Source organism: Mastigoproctus giganteus, chromosome 8 (genome assembly GCF_048544385.1).
Source record: "Mastigoproctus giganteus isolate SK-2022 chromosome 8, ASM4854438v1, whole genome shotgun sequence".
Taxonomy (NCBI): domain Eukaryota; kingdom Metazoa; phylum Arthropoda; class Arachnida; order Uropygi; family Thelyphonidae; genus Mastigoproctus; species Mastigoproctus giganteus.
Window position 1 is genome coordinate 20854980 of NC_143582.1, and position 20983 is coordinate 20875962.

Sequence of the window (20983 nt, forward strand, 5' to 3'; positions counted from 1 at the left end):
GACAAAACATCACAGAAAGGGGAACTATAGGAAAATTTGGAATTGGTGAAAGAAATGAAAGGTGAAAGACTTGTGGAATTTGCAGAATCACGGGGACTGTTGGTAATGAACACTTTTTTTTCAAGAAAAGGGTGAACAGATTGTGGACATGGAAGAGCCCAAATGGATTAACAACTAAAGAAATTGACTTCATCCTCACTAACGGAAGATATATATCGTGAATGATGTTACCACCCTCAACAAGATAAATGTTGGAAGTGATCACAGAATGGTAAGATGCACATGATGCTTACATATAGGTGTAAGAAAAGAAAGGAAAAAACTGACTTGAGTAAATAATACGAAGGTCTTTGAGATAACAGAAGAGGAGAAAAAGCAATATGTACTGGAACTTAAGAATAAGTTTGAGCTTCTGCAGACGGCTCAGGACAAAATATCAATGAGTAATACTACAACTTTCTGAAAGCGATAAAGCCCAAGAAACCTGCAGGTAAAAAGAAATCCAAAGAAGAAAAAATTAGTCAAGAAACACTTGTCATGATGAACTGAAGATGGGATGGCAAATGAAGAGCAAGATAAACACTAACAAGGAGAAAATTGAGTATACTGCATTATGCAAAGCCATTAGAAAGAGACTCAGAGAGGACATAAGAAGATTTAACACAAGAAAAGTAGAACAAGCATTAAGAGAAAACAAAGGACTTAAATCAGCAGCCATGAGCAGTAATATAGAAAGACAAATGATACTGAAACTGAAGAATAACGATGGTGTATTTATAAATAGCAGAGAAGGCATAATTCAAATAGCAGAAGACTACTACTACAAATAGCCAAAGACTACAAGTTGTTCACAAGGGCCATTACTAATAGATTAGAAAGAATACTTGATGAGAAACAACCAAAAGAGCAAGCTGGCCTTAGGACAGGATTCTCAACTATGGATCACCTTCACATAATGTCACAGCTAATGGAGAAAGCAAATGAATATAAAACACCATTATTCCTGGCCGTTATTTGTTGTTATTTGGTTTTTAGGAGCATTAGCAACTAAGGCCATATTGCTCCGGGGATATGCGGTGGTCATGGGCTCGAACCTCGGTCTAATTAAGAAGCGTGTGCTACGCACTGCTGCTCCTGCTCACTGGTTATGGAGGCGCCATTGTTCCTGGCATTTTTGGATAATGAAAAGGCGTTTGACTCCATACAGCGTAAGGAAATGTTTCAGGCACTGGAAAGACATAGATACCCCATATCTTATGATTTTGAAGAAAATATATGAGAATGCTATCTCCTTTATTAGACTAGACAAAGACAGCAAATTTAAAATTGAGAAAGGAGTTCGACAAGGACAATATCTCCAAAGTTGTTTACTGCTGCCCTTGAGAAAGTTTTTAGAAGATTAGACTGGTCGCAGAAAGGAATCAATATGAATGGAGAGTACCTAAACCATTTACGATTTCATTTGCAGATGACATTGTGGTCATAAGCCACAATCCCAAAGAATTAGAGGAAAATCTTAATCAGTTATGCAGAGTTAGTAAGGATTTTGGACTAAAGATGAATATGGCTAAAATAAAAGTAATGATGAACAAGTATGCCATAGAAAGGGATATAATGACTGCACAAGCAGTAATTGAAAAGGTGGAGTTATATACTTATCTGGGACAAGTCATCAGTTGTAATAATGATAAATGGCTGGAAGTCAAGATAAGAATAAATTTAGGATGGATAGCATTCAGGAAATATAGTCACATGCAGAGGAGCAATATTCCAATTTGTCTGAAACGTAAAATAATGAACTAATGTATACTACCCACCATGACTTACAGAAGTGAAACTTGGGCACTCACCAAAAGAATGGAAGAGAAGCTGAGAACAACACAGTGAAGAATGGAACGAATTATATTGGGAATCGGACTGTTAGATAAGAAGAGAAATAGATGGATTAAGCAGCAAACTCAAGTAAAGGACATTCTTATCAAAACTAAAGAACTAAAATGGTCTTAGGCAGGACACATAACTTCGAAGACACGATGATAGATGGACTAAGAGAATAACAAGATGGTACCCAAGAGGAGCTAGAAGACAACAACGGAGATGGACAGATGAAATTCATGAGTTTGTGGGTATTAAATGGATGGCCATTGCAGAAAACAGAAGGAACTGGAAAGTTGCTGGAGAGGCCTTCATCCTGTAGTGGATTGATAATGGCTGATGATGGTATATGGTGTATCTACACCAATATTATCTATATATTTAATACAGAAGCCATTTTCTTTCGACAGTCAGTGTGAATGATAGACTTATTGGATCGGGCTGGAAGTGGTCTCAAATTGAAGATATTTCTTCCTAGGTGTGCAGAAAGTTGTTAAAATTTAAAAATTCCGAATAGTTTTATTTTACGAACTAGGCCAGTTTTGTAGTAGAAACAAGAATAGTTCAACATTCACTTGATAGATGGAGCCACAGGAATATGTTAACTGTTAAACAAACAGTTAAGTTGATAAGGCATTTATTTCTGATTTAACAATTTGCACATTCGCACAACGTGTCCTTTGTTCTGAAAAAAAAAAAATAATAATAATAATAAAACACTGCTACCAATTACGAAATTGTCTACCTTAAAAAAAAAACTAATCGTTAAGATTCCATTGCTCTGCTCACTATATGTCCCCACATTGCTGCACGTGAGCTCATCCACTGTTTGCCATTCGTTACGTTTAATACGTTCAGAACTTATCATTTCATCGTTATCAACTTTGAGTTTATTTTTTTTTTGTTTTGAGATTATTTGAGGTAAGTAAGTTAAGGATTTAGAAGTATATCACTGTCCGAATGCGGAAGACATGTCTGCCGCCATGCTACTCTGACTGGTCATGTTGACATTCCTTGCGGCAAAGAAGAAACACCCTTTTCTTGTTTCTGCAAATGTATTCAGGATCGTTCTGAAAGACCAATCCTGAATACATTTACACTTATATATTGATACTACGTGGGTACTACATTTCTTTAGGACAGCTAGAGAAAAACTCTGCTACCAATTGCAAAATTTTCTCAACGGGTACAGCTAGCTGTATCCATTGCGTATGATAGGCCTAACCAATTTGGTCTCAAATTGAAGATATTTCTTCCTAGGTGTGCAGAATCATGGGAAAATATAAAAATTCCGAGTAGTAAAATATCTGGATAGTTTTATTTTACAGAACAGGCCAATTTTTTCTACTAGTGCTGCCTAATTTTAAAAAAAGAATAGTTTTATTTTACAGAAATAAGAAAGGATCACGTACTGGCTTATCTGCTCAAGATCAAACACGGACTACGTTTCTTTAGGATAGCTAGGGGAAAAACTCTGCTACCAATTGCGAAATTTTCACATTGGGTACAGCTAGTATATATAGTTAATTTAAACCCATATGGAATTATGCCTCATACATTAGTCTTTAAACATTTATATATTTGATATGAGTTCTACACATACAAGTACAGCAAAATCATGTTGTGTAATATAGTGTAAATCTTGTTACATCAAATTTCTCAGGAATACATGAATCATTTCATTGTACTGAAATTTTGTTCTAGTGAATATTATTGAAAATTTTTTCAAATGAACTATTAGTTCAATTAAATGCTGCATTTTTATAATATTTTAAAGTAATTTGGGTTTTATTTCAGTACTGCAGAAGTAAAAGTACACATTCAGAGATCATCTCTCCAGGAGCAGATTTGTTTTATAAGAAATATTTTATCATATAAAAGTTTACTGAAAGTTTAATGACCCACACATTCACGAATATGGTATAGTGGATTTAACTTATTGTTATTTAACTTTTTTTTTTTTTTAGTGTTAATAGGAAAATTCAACTTTAGTGTAATTCAGAGTGTGTAGGGTTAGATTATTTAATTTGAACTAGTTACCGATTCTGATTCTTTTTTTTTTTTTTTTTTCTTTGACAAATGAGTGAACTGTTTAGAGCAGAAGACTTGAAATCCTGTAAAGAAGTCTTCTCTTGTTATAATCCCCATGTCTGTTTTTCTTCAGTTTGGGTGTATTTTTAAATTTATCCTAGAAAAAAAATATAATAACCAGGGGGCTCCTCCCCCCTGCTTGCTTTGCTTGCCATCTCCCGCGGACGTGTGACGGAGTAAGTCAAATCTTTTCCATATAAAAGACACACTGATTGATATCTAATTAGGAAATGACCAATGTAATTATTTACCTGTGCATTTGTAGTGATGTAATTGCCCCTGCCACTTGTAACATGTGACCTGCATCCTTCTCCCATTGGCTACCCCGCCATGCAGCATTCTCAAGGTCGAATAAATATCACTATGTAATTATTTACCTGTATTTACATAGGTCACCTAGGAAAAGACCTTTTACTTCGGGTCCCATAATGCATGAGGAATATTGTTGCATTCAAGAGAGCAAGACTAAAATATTTACAAAATATTAAACTATTTACAAATATACAGACTATATCGGGACGATGGGCCCCTTCATCAGCTGACATTAATATACAAAAAACATTACAATGGATCATCAGCTGATGTTGGGCGTGGACAGTGAAGCATGTGCATGAGGTTGGTGAACGTTGCCATTCATCTTACATACGTGCTCTACATTGTCATGAGCAAGTGAAAGCCCAGTAACCATTTGTGTTCCTTCCATGTAACATTCAGCAACGTAGAGGTATGATTGTAAATAGTTTAGTATTTTGTGAATATTTGTATAGTTTTGTATTGTATAATGTTATTATTTGTATAATAATAACAATATACTAACATTATAACGCACTGATTGAAATTTAATCATGAAATGACCTATGTAATTATTTACCTGCACATTTGTAGTGACGTAATTTCCCAGCCCTCTTCTACCATTGGCTCGAATAAGGACATAATTGCCCTGCCCTCTCCTCCCATTGGCTCGAATAAATATCACTAGGAGGAGAACTTTTTTAATGTATAGAGAGATAATAATAAACTACCAGTATATTGATTCTTCATCATCACATCAGCCATGTGCGTACTCACCCTAGTAAGACATATCACTTAAAGAAGAAAAAAGGGGGAAATGGATTTGACCATTATACAAAAGCATGTAAAATGTAGTGGAGGATGCAAAAAATGCAAAATTAATTCTTTTGTTTCACCTTTTAAAACCTTTTTTTTTTTTTCAAGCAAATCTTCCCATAATTGTATTTACAATATAAGTTTCATATAAAGTTTTTCTTTCTCTGTAAGCTAATGCACTTTAAGCATAGTGGACTTTCATGTTATTAATGCAATTTGTTGTACTGAATTTCAGACGAAACTTAGGAAGCATTAGTAAGGGAAGTCATCTGGTAATATTTTCATTTATTGAAATTTTAAGAGTATGCAATGTAATGGAATTTTACTGTGTATATATATATATACACCTATATTCTCCAACATGTATTCCTAGGTCTCACACCTAGAAAGTAATGTTTAATTCCACAGGATATGTTAATAATAGTATGTAAATGGCATGCACATTCAATGTCTAGTAGATGGAACAGAATGAGATGTTAATATAATTTGGAAATTATATTATTTTGGAAATCTGTTGTGAGAATGAAATAAGAAAAAAAAAGTAGGTCCCTTTACAAGATGTATTATATTAGTTTGTCGCATAGTCATGGCCATTCACTAGATAACAGAAATAGTCGAACACACTGCCAGTGGAGGACAGAAGACAATGCAACCATTGATCCTAAGACAGGTAGACTCCCAGATTATGTCAACAGTCGAAGCAGACAATAAGAGAAGTCAGCTCAGAAACAATGAATGTTTCTGAGCTGACTCCAGAGACATCTAAAAGAACTGGAATAGTTATTGGACCAACAACCATCAGAAAAATACATAGAATCAGTTTACCATCTTTCTGGAACTTTCGAGCCGACCGGGCTAGCCGAGTGGGTAAAGTACCTGCCCGGCAACCCAAAGGTCGCGGGTTCGATTCCCGCCTCGGGCTTGGATCACTGTACTGCAAAAACCTTTGGAGGTGCAATATGGCCAAAGAAGCCGATGCGCCAACAACTACCAAATCAAAAAAAAAAAAAAAAAAAATCAATCAATCAATCAATCTGGAACTTTCGTAAGCTGACTCCCAGAAGCATATGTCACTAGCTATCCTGATGCAGCAAATAGAATCATTGTGTGACAGTGGCGGAACATGATTTGGAGTGATGAGTCAATACTGCACATGGTCCGGGCATTAGGTGAATGCACCCAAGTATATTGCATGCCCCAAAGAACAGTTTCACTTAGTTATTCTGTTGCACCAATAGCACAGTTTGGTGGTGGTGGTAATGATAATATGATGGTATTGACCTGTTGTTTCATGGGTTGTTCTTGGTTCACTCTTTGTCATCGATGCAAAAGATCTTGATGAAGATCCTGATGATGTATTGTGACATTCTGAACTATTCTGCCTTACCGTATTGTCACAATTCTTTGTAAACTTGCCATATTATCATGACGATGTTCTGTATCATAAAGTATAATCCAGTACCACAATGGTTTGAAAAGACTGTGCTGAACCTGACATTTTCAGCCCAGAGCACTGACCTGAATCCAATTTATAATCAAATTATCATATCATATGATGTATCATGTGGAGGATTGATTCAGCCTTTTGATAATGATTTTGACAGTCCTTTAAAACTATGAAATTCCGTGCCACCGCCACCGTTTGTGTTCTATTTGTTTTCCCTGCTCATGGACTATCACATTTCTATTGAAGTAAAGCCTGCTGCAAAACTGCCAAGTCAATCTTGTCCCATTCTTGCTGGCAGACTTTCCACAAACTTTCAACAGTTCTGGGGCGGTGGTTTCTGAGAGCTCTTTTCAAAAGTCCGAATGTGCAAAAATCTATGGGTGCCGCTTCAGGTGATTCAACAGGTATATCTTCAAACGTGATTGAACGAATACCTGTCACTGCTTCCATTCTCTTCAGAAAAGCACGGGTGGAATGTGATTTTGGCTGGATGCCTTATTCTGGTGCACCCAGACCTTTTCAGTGTCAGAACCGTACAATGTGGGTATTTCATGTTCAAACAACGGCGCTGTAGAACTTCAGTCTGGTAATACACTGAGTTGAATTTCACACTTTTAGCAACTCTACGCAACTCAAATTTGCCGTTATAACAAAAACCAGCTACAACAATAAAACCTCGGCCAAAACTTTGCTTGCACTGATGCGCCCATGTTGGAAAGGCCTTGTTGCCCTGTGGACAGCAATAAATTGCCCGAATTTTTTTGCGATAGGAGAGGTACACCCATGCTTCATCCAATGTTGCTACAAATTTCCACCTTTCAGCTGCTAGATATTTTTCGTAGTTTTTGAGCATTGACCTGCCGCTCTGCAATGTGTCTTGCTCCTAGTTGGTGTACGCGAGGGCCTTGTGCTTCTTCTCCAGTTGCAAATTTTCGTTGATTATGTGACAAACGGTTGACTGGGATGTTCCCACACATGACACTATAGCTCTTTGGGTTTATGGATATTCACCGACAACAAGTGACTGCACTTTTCGTACTACCTCCCTCGTTCGACTTGGAGCAGGTTGCAGTTTCTTCGGTGTTTTCCGCCCACTTGCAGCAGCTTCGTGGAATTTTCCTTTGCCATTCAAAACCTTATGGATACCGAACTTCGATACACTAAAATTTGTCGACTTGCACCTATCAATAATTTTCACATTACTGTACCCTTCTTTGGAAAGTGTGGTTATGTAATCTTCCAACCATGGGTCCAATTTCCAAGGCATGTCGACATTAAAACAACTTCTACAACTGATACACCTATTCATAAGGTTTGGGACTGCACCTGTGCGAAAAAAAAAAATGTACATTGCTGCCATATGTCACAAGCAGGATTAATGTCAAAATCGTTATCAAAAGGCTGAATCAACCCTCCGTATAACTCATACTAAAAGATATCGAGTAATCACAACATCCACATCAGAAGCAGCATTCAAACTTGCAACCTTTATTTCTTAGGCAAGTTCATTACTAACTAATCTGGCAGTATGAGTTAGTATTTTGGTTAATACTGGCGACTGTCATTCTGTGGAGATTATAGGGATTGGAGCTATTATATTATCTAATAAAAGTAACGGATTACCCCCGAATTCTTAGGCTATATGTGCACGACCTTCACAAAACCAGAATTTTAAAAAATCTGTCATGTGGCATTCCTGTGAATGCTAGATTTGTGAGGTTCTTCTATTATATATATTATTTATTTATTTTTAATTAGAATTCCTGCTATTGAATTTATTATCTTGTTAATCTTTGAAAATAGTTTTGTTATATTTGTCATACAGTACTGACTCCCAAACACAAAAACATTTGTAACCAGACAGTTTCCACATTTCAGAATGACACCTTGTGAACACAGTTGTATTGTATTGTCCATCGTTGTAGTAATAAAGTGAAGTACAGTCAGTCCTCGTATAGCACGATAGTTGTGTTCCTAGAAACCCTTGTGCAACATAAATAAATAGGCGCCTCCATAGCCAGATGGAAAGGAGTGTAACACACGCTTCTTGATTAGACTGGGGTTCGATCCCATCACCACCAAATACGGAGGATGTGGGAAGGTCAGGGAATGACCACCGCATATTCCCGGAGCAATATGGCCTTAGTTGCTAATGCTCCTAAAAACCAAATAAAAAACAAACAGACAATCTAGTTCTTCCTTGAATTTATTCAGACTACCTGCTTCCGCAGCTGGAAGATTGTTCCAACAATCAATCACCCACTGGCTGAAGGCAAACTTTCACACATCTATCCTGCAATAATCCTTCCTCAATTTGAATTTATGCCCCCTTGTGTGCAGTCTCAGCAAGAGGAAGAATGCCATTACCATTGAGCTTACTCAATCCATACAAAGCCTTAAACACCTCAATCAGATCCCCTTGCAGGTGCCTATTCTCCAGATGCCACAATTTGCAGAACAGAAGCTCCTTCTTGTCAAGATTACCCTTTTGTTCCATTCACCAATCTCCTTGCCCTTTTCTGCACTCATTCCAGCAGATCTACGTCCTTTGTAAAATGAAGCCCCAAACCTGTGTATGGTACTCAAGATGCAGCCAAAAACCATGGCAAAATTCCTGTATATCATTGACAAAACCCCATGAGCTGGCCTAGCAGCCCATCTGCATTGCTCAGAGAACTTGATATCTGACAGAACAATTACCCCAGGCCTTTTTAATTTACCACTACACTGAGTGTAAAGCATTCATTGTCTAACAGCCCCTGGGATATCCCCCATCTCTGCATTGTGTACTCTGTTTGTGTAGCACAGAACTCTGTGAAGGCAAAGATTTTAAAAAAAGGTAAGTTTATGGTTATGTCATGTTATGTTATGTTATTTCTCTGACCTTTTAGCCATTGGGCCCTATTGGGACACCCATTGCCCACACTTTGCTCTGAGGAGGCAGGTCAGGCACAGAGGGATCTCAGTAGAAGAGTACTCTGGCAGGCTCTGCCACCTAGTTTCCAGGACTACACTGAGTGTAGTACCACCCAGTTGGTATGTTAATCTGGGATTACTGCTAGCCATATACAATACCTTTCATTTGTCAATGTCAAACTTCAAGACAGTGACATTGTATTAAAAATCATTATGGGAATCCTGTTGTCTCGAAACTTTATACTAGACTTGTTGGACAGACAACATGTGAATGATGCCCACTAATATTTGTAAAATTGGGCAAATGCTAACTTGTGGTTTTCTCTTGTAGAGAATTTGTGTCCTCATTTTGAATTTAAACCAAATAAAAATAGATTAATAATTAAATACATAGGATATTAAGAAATATTAAAATTTAGAAATATTATATTTTAAGGAGGGAAATCTCTTATCTGAGATTTTTTCTAGGAATAACTGCATCCAGGTGAGATGTAATAAGAATAGATGGGAAAGAGTATTAAAAGACCTGCTTAAAGATGGATGAACCTTAAATTCAAAATGAGGGCACAAGATTCTCTACAAGAGAAAATCACAATAAGTTAGCATTTGTCTGATTTTACGAATATTAGCTGGTCTCGTTCACACAAGTTGTCTGTCCAACATGTTAAACTTCAAATGCCATTTCTCAGCCCACCAGCCTAATTTTTCTATAACTTGTTGCAGTAGCTTACTTTTATTACTGTCATTAGTCGCCCTGCAAACTTAGACATTAAGCCTCATATACCTTCATCAGTATCATTAATAAATATTGAAAACAGCAGTGGGCCCTGCACTGAACTCTGGGGGACTCCACTAATAACATTAGTCCATGAAAAGCAGTGGCCATTGATAACCAGTCCATTAATTCTGCATTGCTCGAGTTTGTACAGTCTTTTATGTGCGGCAGTGTCAAAAGCCTTCCTGAAATCCAAATATATGCTATAATTACTAGAATTTATGGGTTGATCACTCACACACTAGCAAGACTTTTGTATATTTACTGGATGATTGCTTTCTATAGCAGCATGTTAGAGAGGCAACATGAGGAAACAGTACTCTTGATCTGATTATCGGCAGCAGATTCTCCAAGCATTGATAATCTTCAGGTAAAAGACCACTGGGCAGCAGTGATCACAGTATACTAAAGTGGAATTTAATTAAAAACAAAACTGCTGTCAAGGGTAAAGGGAAAGGTCACTGACTAAAGAAGTAATTCAGGGTCATATTGACAGGAATTCTGAGTTTGATAAACTTATGGCATTCCCTTCCCAAAGAATTCCTCATGTGAAGGCAAAATACTTATTCAATTTGTCAACAACCTGAGCAGGGTCATTAACAGTTAAATCATTGGCATCAAGTGGTCCAATGTGATTCAGTCATTTTTTTCTACTGTTAATATAAGCAGAGAAGTCTTTGATGCTATTCTTTGCCAGAGACTTCTTATAATCTGCCTTAGCTTGCCTAACTCCTTTGATTTGATTACAGACTGATTTACATCTGTAGGCTTCCGAATCACCTGGTAATTTATAGGCATCCCATGCACATTTCTTCTTTGCCATGTGAATCAGTATCTGACATCCATTTAGGTCTGAACCATGAACAGTGTTTCTTAGTTCATTTGAAAAGCCTAATACCTTTTATGATTATTCCTCTGATGCTTCCCATTTAGAATTTGTTGTTGGTAGCATCATCAGTTGGTTCCACTACATAGAATTTAAAAACTGTCCAAGACCACTGTAGTCACTCTTATGAAAGAAAAGCCTTTCCTGTTACCCTTGACAGTTGTTATGTCTTTGTGTACTGTAAGTTCCACATCAGTACACTGTGATCACTGCCACCCAGTGGATCTTTTACCTTCAGATCTTTAATGCATGAAGAATTGCTGCCGATAACCAGATCAAGGTACTGCTTCCTCTTGTTGCTTCTCTAACATGCATGATGCTGCTATAGAAAAGTCATCCAATAAATCCAAAAAAAGTCTTGCTAGCGTGTGGAGTGACCAATCCACAAATTACAGTCAACGTCTGGATAGTTAAAATCATCACCCATTATAAGACATTCTGATTTACTGGCTCACTCTGTTTCTCTGTATAGTTGTTTGGTATACCCATCACAGTTATTAGGGCTATAGAATATGAGATTGGAATTCTCGTTTTCAGTTTCCCAGTGCTTATGTCATACCATACTAACTCAGCATTGTGCTGGCCACCCATATCTACAGGATGAACCACCTTAGATTTAATATGCTTCTTAACAAAGAGCATAACCCCTCACCCCACCTCCTGTCCTGTATACATTGTACTCCCCATAATGAAATTCAATATTACTCATGTATCAGTGTTACAATGTTTGCAGTGATGACTTAATTAGTACTTCAAATTTATTTACAATGCTCCTAGCATTAGTGTACATGCAAGTATACATGCACCTGTTCTTGCTTTTTTATGCATGTTCTTTTCCTTGTAATATGCAGTCACCATTTTAACATGGGGTCTCGAGGACAGAGTTTCATCTCACCATCACTTTTGTTCTGATTCTCACTTTGTTCCAGGGGATAAGGATGTGTTACACATAGCCTCTCCTCACCTAAGACTATCCATGCATGGTGAGTAACCACATCCTTCCTGAGGTGACCCTGTTAGCACAAAACATGGCAGATCTAGAGGAGTAAACCTTGAAAAAAAATCCCCAATCCTATGGTGACTGCCATGCCTAAAGGATGAACGACTGCAGGTGATGCAATTCTAAACGACAACCTCTGGGAACCAGGCTAAACACAGTTGTAACTAACCTTTCTGCAGTAAGCAGGGCTCTGCTGCAGTCAACTTTCTCTTCCCTAGCATATCATGGGATCCATGATGTTCAAACCTAAAACTCTCCATACCACTCTTCCTATGATTAAAGCCAGACCCTTTCAAAATCGGCCATGTGGAAGGCAATGGCATACTACCACATTATCCGATGCTGCAGAGACCACAACAAAAACTGCTGTAAACCAGATCCTGGATATCGCTGTTTGCCTTGCAAAATTAAATTTAAGAAAGAGGAAGGTAAACGTGGCCACATGGAATGTAAAAAGTTTAAAAGAAGGCAAGATGGAAATGGTCATCAATGAAATGGATAGGTACAAAATTGACATTTTAAGAGCAACCGAAGTGATGTGGACAGGAGAAGGTCATTTCAACCAAAGACACTAGAAATGTGTCTTTGGTTGTTTTTTCTGGAAGCGACCAAGTAAAAGAGTGTGGTGTCACTGTCATTTTGAATAAGGAATGTTCAAGATCTCTTCTTGGATGCAATCCTGTTAATAGTAGAATGATTGTTAGACTTCAGAGCCAACTGGTAAATCTCACAGTTTTAGTTGCATATGCACTAACATCAATGGCCACAGATGAAGATATGAATGTTTATTATGCAAATCTCCAAGCAACTCTTGACCTTGTCCCAAAAAAAAAAGGATGTTTTGATACTTGGGTGATGGGCGATTTCAGTGCAAACGTAGGAAAGACAGTTTCTTCTAGTCTGGAATATGGAAGGTTTTCAAGCTCTATTAGAACTTGATGAAGAAATGCTGCCTGAGGAAATGTGGGAAAATACAAAAAGACATTAAGGATTCAGCAAATCAATAGAGAAAGGAAAAAGATTAGGAAGCCATGGATTACAGAAGCCACTTTTAAACTTATTGAACAGAGAAGAATTGCAAAAGCAGAGGGTTTACAATGAAACAAAGGTTATCTTGGCACTAGAAATGAACGGGGAGAAAGATTAATTGAATTTTGTCATCCGAACAGTCTTGTCGTATGTAACATCTGCTTTCGGCAACACCCGAGAAGACTACATGTGAAAATCTCCTGATCATAAAACAAGGAATCAAATTGATTACATCCTTATTCATCAGCAAAGACACTTCCTTGTGCAGATTATGGTAGTGATCATCAGCTACTTCACATCAATCTCGGGCTGCTGAAGCTGAAAAAGATCATGAATACAGTTTTCCCTAAAAGACTGGATGCAGAAAATATTCCCAATGATTATATAATTGAAACAAGCAATCGTTTTCAAGCTCTATTGGGTGAAGAAATAGAACTGAGTGAAGAAATACTTCCTGAGGAAATGTGAGAAAATACAAAAATCTTTATTAAGGATTCAGTAAATAGATACATTAGAGAAAGGAAAAAGATTAGGAAGCCATGGATTACAGAAGCCACTTTTAAACTTATTGAACAGAGAAGAATTGCAGAAGCCCAGAATGTACAAGGAAACAAAGAGTATCAGAAACTGAGCAAAGTCATCAAGCGCTGTTTAAGCCAGGACAAACACATCAATCAAAAGTGTAAATAAATTGGATACCACAACAAACAAAACAATACTAAGAAGATGTATGATGTTAAGTCCTTAAGACAAAAGTTCTATCCAAAACTTAATGTAATTAAAGACTCTAATGGCAAAATTTTAACAGAGGAGAACACAATTAAAAGGGAAGTGGAAAGAATACTGTGAGCAGCTCTTCATATCACCTGCTGACACTAATGATCTGCCAGCCTGTTTTCAAGAGTGTGATCACGAACCAGTTCCACTGAAGGAAGAAGTCAAAAAAGCCATCAGAGCAGGGCCGGATTTCCCATTAGGTACAGTGCCTAGGGCCTACAAAATTTTTAGTGTCTATGAAGGAAGAGAAAAATTTAAAAAAAAAAAAAAATGCTACACTGTGACTAACAAAAAATGAGTTGAGAAAACATACACGCAATCGTCTCTAGGAGCTTCGATTCAATACACATACGCTCTCTAGTGACTGTTCTTGAAACTAGAAGAATTGAAGTGGTTTATCAATTATTATAGTTGAAACTTGAGGCACGTTAATTGATGTGATTTGCAGTCAGTGTTAAAATAGAAGAAAAATTTTACCCTCTTTTTTTTTTTTTTTTTTAGCACATTTCGGAATAAAAGTGCCTAGGGCCTACAAAAACCAAAATCCAGCTCTGCATCAGAGAACTGATGTGTGGCAAGTCACTTAGAATTGAAAGAATCCCAGCAGAATTATTGAAGATATACAGGTGTAAAGGGTGCTGAGTTTTTTTCATAAAGTGATTGTAAAGATTTGGGAAATGGGACAGTGGCCATCAGATTGGAAGAAACCAATTTTCATTCTCTTACCAAAAAAGGAGACCTGAAAGTTTGTTCAAATTACAGGACTATTAGCCTAATTTCTCATGCTAGCAAAATTCTTCTTAAAATCATACTAAACAGAATTTCAAGAAAACTTGAAGAAATGCCAGAAGAGCAGGTTTCAGAAAGGGTAGAGGAACCTGAGATCAGAACTTAAGTCTACGTACGATTGTTGAAAAATGCAAAGAATTTAATGTTCCAGTCATTTTGTTTTATAGATTATTCAAAAGCATTTGACTGTGTTCAACATGAGAAACTATGGGGAACAATGATTAATAATGGATTCCTAATCCACTTTTTTTAAAATTGGTAAAGGTGTCAGGCAGAGCTGCATTTTGTCACCTCACCTTTTTAATCTTTATGCCAAAGATATCGTGTGAAGCTTTGGCAGATTTAGACACTAGCATCAAAATTGGAGGATGAAGATAAACAACCTTCGTTATGCAGATGATGCTACATTAATTTGCAATTCCTAGGATCATCTGAAAGAACTCTGAGGAGAGTACATGAAGCAAGTAAGAAAAAAGGACTGTTTCTGAACGTTAGTAAAACTGAAATTATGGTGATTGGTGATAATCTCTGTTGGTGATAATTGGCAAAATATCAAAGAAGTTGAAGAATCTGATTACTTAGGGTCAAGAATAAATAAAAACAGTGGCTGCTCAAATAATGTAAAGAGAAGACAGGCAATTGCTAAAACATTGTTCGCTGATCTGATGAAATTATAGAGAGATCACGATCTGCCCCTAAAGACGAAACTGAGATTGATTGATTGATTTGATAATTTTTCCAGTTGCCACCTATGGATGTGAAGAATGGAATATGAAAAGAGTTGACAGGAAGAAAATTGAGGCATTTGAAATGTGGTATCACAGGAGAATACTGCATATTTCTTACCTTGATCGAAGAACAAATGTGTGGGTATTGAATAAAATTGACAAACCTAAAATTCTTCATAGCATCAACAAAAGAAAATTCAAGTTTTTTGGTCATGTAGTAAGAAGGGAAAACTTTCTGTTGAAGAATATAATGGAAGGAAAAATCAAAGGGAAGAGGAGCGGAGGAAGACCTGCAACTAGGTGGAGGTATAGGATTAGTGACCTTCTGGGCATGACAGTTTGTGATGCCACTCATAGAGCACAAGATCGATGCAGTTGGAGGAATTTGTTGGTGGCCACGACAGCTCCTCAGGGAGCTACTTGACTTAAAGAAAGATTTAACTTTTTGGAAAACTTTACTTCAGCTTGAAATGAAGTATATGCATGCGTTCTTTGTAAAAGCAGCACTAAGAACTTCTGTTCAACTCTACATGTGAAATATGTACAAATACAGTGGTGCCTCGCAATTCAACAGTCGGATTTCGCAGGACGGCGCAAATGCTACATAATATTGCACAATAGAATTCTTTGCTGGACTACATAGCTGCGTTTAACATTACTAAATAGCGCTAAATAGTGACGGTTGCTTCATACATTTTATCCAATGGTATTAAAGAGCGGGAGTAACATTTAACCAATGATAGATAAAGTGGGAATAGATCCTACAATCGTTCAGCTACGTTAGCCACCCTCAAAGATAGCTACAGGTATGCCATCAGTTCTTCCTCAGTTATGGGACAACATTATCTCATTAATAATTGTAGTCTGAGTTCATGTTTGCTCGAGTTGTTTGTGCAAATTTATAATTCTGCATTTCTCATAAAGTAAAAAATCTTGTGTTTTGGCAGTTATTTATTTTTTGAGTGAAATTTGATAATGGGTCCAAAGAGAAGTGAACAGTAGAATAATTTAGGAAAGAAACACACTTGGTTGAGCATAGAAAAGAAGAAAGAAATTATAGAGAAAGTGCAGAAAGGTAGAACAATTACAGATGTAGCTCAAGAGTATGGCGTCCCTAAGTCAACCGTGGCAACTTTTTGGCAACAAAGAGACAAGATTATAGGTGCTAGGGTGTTTGCTGGAGCAATGAAAATTTCTGACAGAAACAGATATTTAATCAATGAAGAAATGGAAAAGCTGCTTCTTACCTGGATTAGAGAAAGACAGATGAAAGGAGATCCAGTAATTCAGGCAATGATCTGTGAGAAGGCTAGGTTAATTTTTGAAGAATTGCAGAAGAAAATTCCAGGACATATCTCAGATCAAACTGATGAATTCAAGGCAAGTCATGGGTGGTTTCACAGATTCAAAGGTAGAACAGGTATCCATAGTGTTCTCAGACATGGGGAAGCAGCTAGTGCAGATAAAAAGGCTGCAGAAGAGTTTGTGAAAAAATTTGAAGATTTAATCATGAAGGAAGGCTATTTACTGCAGCAAATTTTTAACGGGGATGGAACTGGGTTATTTTGGAAGCGCTTACCAAATCGAACATACATCACGCAAGAAGTGATGCTCCCAGGGCATAAGCCTATGAAAGATAGGCTTACCTTGTTATTGGTAGCAAGTGCAAGCGGAGACTTTAAAGTAAAGCCATTTCTCGTTTACCACTCTAAAAATCCTTGGTGCTTTGTGAAGAAAATCAAATCCAAACTGCCAGTGATGTGGAGATCCAATGCAAAAGCCTGCATTGGATCTCCACATCAATTTGAAGACTTTCTGGGTAGACCAGAAAGTCTTCAGAGATTGGATTTTTGAGGAGTTTGCCCCGAGCGTAAAAAAAAAAAAAAAAAAAATTCCTCATTGACGACAATTTACCTTTGAAAGCACTGCTGATTCTTGACAATGCTAGTGCCCACCCTCAAGACTTGGCGAACATTCTTGAAATTGACTTTGATTTCATCAAAGTCTAGTTTTTACTTCCAAACACCACATTACTGATCCAACCCATGGATCAAGAAGTAATTGCCTGTTTTAAAAAACTTTACACCAAGGCTTTGTTTTCACAACTTTTCGACGTGACTCATTCTTCTGATAAGACACTGAAGGAGTTCTGGAAGACTGAGTTCAATATTCCTTTATTAAAACTGCCTGGGAGGGAGTGACACAGAGGACCCTTTGTGCATCATGTAAGAAACTCGTTCCTTCCTTTTTTTGGGATGACAACAGTGCAGTCCAAGCTGCTGAAGAATCAGAAGCAGCTACGGCCATGCGAGAAATCATTTCGACGGCGGGAGAACCTTGACATAGGAGAAGTTGATGAGGCTGATGTGGAAGAACTTGTGGAGGATCACAATGACGAACCAACCGTGACAGAACTCAAAACACTCAGCAAACAGGAAGCAAAAGAGAGAGAAAAGGAAATTTCAACTTGAAGAAGAAGAAGACAGGGAAAAAGGGCCGATGCCAACAGCTGCCATTAAAGAAATTTTATTCCATTGGGAGAAGGTGCAGTCTGCTTGTTTAAAATGGCACCCCAACACTGCTGTTGTAACTAGAATGACAGACTTGTTTAACAACACTGCTATGCATCACTTCAAGGCTATCTTGAAAAAGAGGGAGAGACAGGCAACCCTTGATCGATTCCTCATCCCCATTCAAGCCGAGAAGAGAAGGGGTAGAACAAGATAAATAAAACATCCTTTCAACATCTAAGGCTCAATGAAATGTATGTACTCATTATGTATTTTGTAATTTCATTTGTTATATGGTAGAATATAGTAAAGTCAATAATATTGTGTATTTCTCTCCGATAACGAATTAATCAATTTGCCATAAACTTATATGGAAAATATTGACCCGCAATTCAATTCTACCTCGGCGACAGATTACAGTCGAATTGCGAGGCACCACTGTAATACATGAATTATTTTGGAAAAAAGTATACTTTGTGGACACTAGTATACTATGACCCAAAATAGTCAAAGAGCAAAAACAATCAGCCAACCATTTGGGAAAGCACACTTATTCCCCCTTCCCAGCTACTTTCAAGTTACAGGTAAGTAAAAAATAAGTAAAATGTATTATTTGTTTAAATATTGTCTTTTGCTTAATGCATTAGATAAAGTTAAATAATTGTCAAGAAATTATATTGATTTCTTAATGGTATATAATATTTTATTTTAATTTTCAGAAATTGTAGCTGTGGCTGAATGGTGGGCAGGATGTACTTGTCGTATTTATGCAGATGAAAATACGTTAAAAGCTTTTGGTAAAGAACATGCACTTGTCATCATGAATCACAAATATGATGTGGATTGGCTTCAGACTTGGCTTGTGTGTGATAAATTGCATATTCTTGGAGTAAGTGTGCTCATATAATTTATTTGAAATATATCTTAAAATCTTATTTTGAGTACATAACTACATAAATACATTTTAATTTGACAAGTAATGAGTGTGAGAGATTAGGCTTTTTTGATAACTTGACTATAAAGATAAACATGGTTAGGTCTTCAAGGCTATTATAATAAAACAAACATTGATTACCACAAAACAAATAGTTTCTTCATTATGCTTTAACTTACTGTGTCATTCAGTTTGTACTGATTATTTTATTTAGGTTAATCCTGTTTATTGTAGTTTAGTTTAATATTAATTTGTATATTTGCATTTGGTTTAGACTTGCCGAGTGTTTGTTAAATTTTTGCTAAATAGTTTTAGTTATACATAATGATGCCAATCTTATAACTATTTAGTAGGTAGTTGCAAACAGATCTGATGCATTTGCACTAACTTGTACACATGTTAATTCACTACACAACTTGAGGCTTTTGCCCTAAAATGTGACGTAATTCAAATTACTACACATCATCAGGCATCTCTCATACTGTGGAGTTTTACTTCACAACTGCCTTGCCATCATTGCAACACCAGGGTGCCTGCCCACCCACTGAAGAGGAGCCAATCAGCTCCGAAACGGTGTCATCTGGGTGGTGGCATCCTCTGAGAATAAGTAACAATAGTCTTCTCCTATGGTGAAGAGTTACTTGTTTGAGGTAGTGCAATATCATGGCAACTTGTGAAGGTATTCACAATATGAGATATACATAATGATGCCAATCTTATAACTATTTAGTAGTTAGCTGCAAACAGACCTGATGCATTTGCACTAACTTGTAAGCATGTTAACTCACTATACAACATGAAGCTTTTGTCCTAAAATGTGATGTAATTTGAATCACAGCACTTATTTTACGTACTTTTTTTTTTAAGATTTAATAAAAATTTTAAAACAGTGTTTTACACCTTTTTTTAAAAAAAACAAAACAAAAAAAAATGTAATTCTGCTGAAAGTTGCAAAAAAAAAAAAAAAAAAAAAGTTTTAAACATAAAGATAGGAACATCAGCTGCTAATTCTCTTCCATTTTTCAATTCAAAAGACTACTAAGTGCATAAAATTTCAAATATGTACATATTTTTTATTATATAAATATTAAAAAAACTTATATTATTCAATTCTACTAGTTACTTCCGTTGTTGGGTTTATTTCAAATTTGCTGCACTTTACACCACATGAAATTTGAAACTATTTATGTTGCTTTCTGCAGTGTAATAGCTATCTTGAGAGAATATCAAGTTTCATGTTCCTGCCTTTACTATGTGAAAATAATATTTCAAAAACAACTAGGATAAAATTGTAGATGTTTATCAAAAACTGGTAGGGAAAAAACCAAGTAGTGTGAAATCAGAAACAAACAGCATCGGTGCTTGTTCAATACCACTCCATTTTTTTCAAGCAAAAAAATAGTTGGAAAGTGGTTGGTCACTTGACAGGTTATCATGTACAATGTATGTGAAAAATATAAAAAAATCTCTTCAGAAAGTATTGCAGTAGAAGGTGGACTATATTTAGGTTAGGAAGGTTAAAAACTTTTCAGATTTCTAACCATTAATTAATAGTTAACGCAATATTATTTTTGATCATCACCTTTCATGTGACTTGCCACTAACACTAAGTTAATAGATAATTGATTCATTACAGCAGAATAATCAGAAATTGTTTCAGCCATATTAATACTATTTCATAAATTTGGCAAATCTGTTATGGACTTCTGTCAATAAGGTGTATATTCGTAATTCATTTAATTGTACTGTAGATCTGAAATTTGCATAAATTCTAAAATCAGTGTAAAACTATTACTGCATTATAAACTGATAGAACCAAATGTCCATTCCGATATTCCCTGTCAGAGACTTGGTAATTTGGATTCTCCTCATTTCAATCTTCTCTGGCTTAAAATCTCTCTACCTCATTGTGTCAAATTCATCTGTTGTCTCTACCATTCTCGCAAATCCACTAATCACTTGGAGCTCTTTGACTTCCTCTCTTTGCAACATGACTTTCTCCAGTCCAACTTTCCTAACAGTGAGGTAATTTTCCTTGATGATTTTAATGTTCACAACTCCAGCTGGCTTCCGTTTTCTAGTCACACCGACCCAGCTGGTCGAGATGCTGAGGCGTTTG

At 36.6% G+C, this 20983-nt stretch overlaps 1 protein-coding gene across 1 annotated transcript in view; it reads left to right on the forward strand.

Annotated features, from left to right (window-relative positions):
* Positions 1 to 20983, forward strand: part of LOC150081321 (1-acyl-sn-glycerol-3-phosphate acyltransferase gamma-like) — a 159210-nt gene that overhangs the window by 69404 nt on the left and 68823 nt on the right. Inside the window, exon 3 of the mRNA XM_090380165.1 lies at positions 18650 to 18819. Within this exon, the coding sequence (XP_090236291.1) occupies positions 18650 to 18819 (170 nt within the window). The remainder of the gene's footprint in view (positions 1 to 18649; positions 18820 to 20983) is intronic.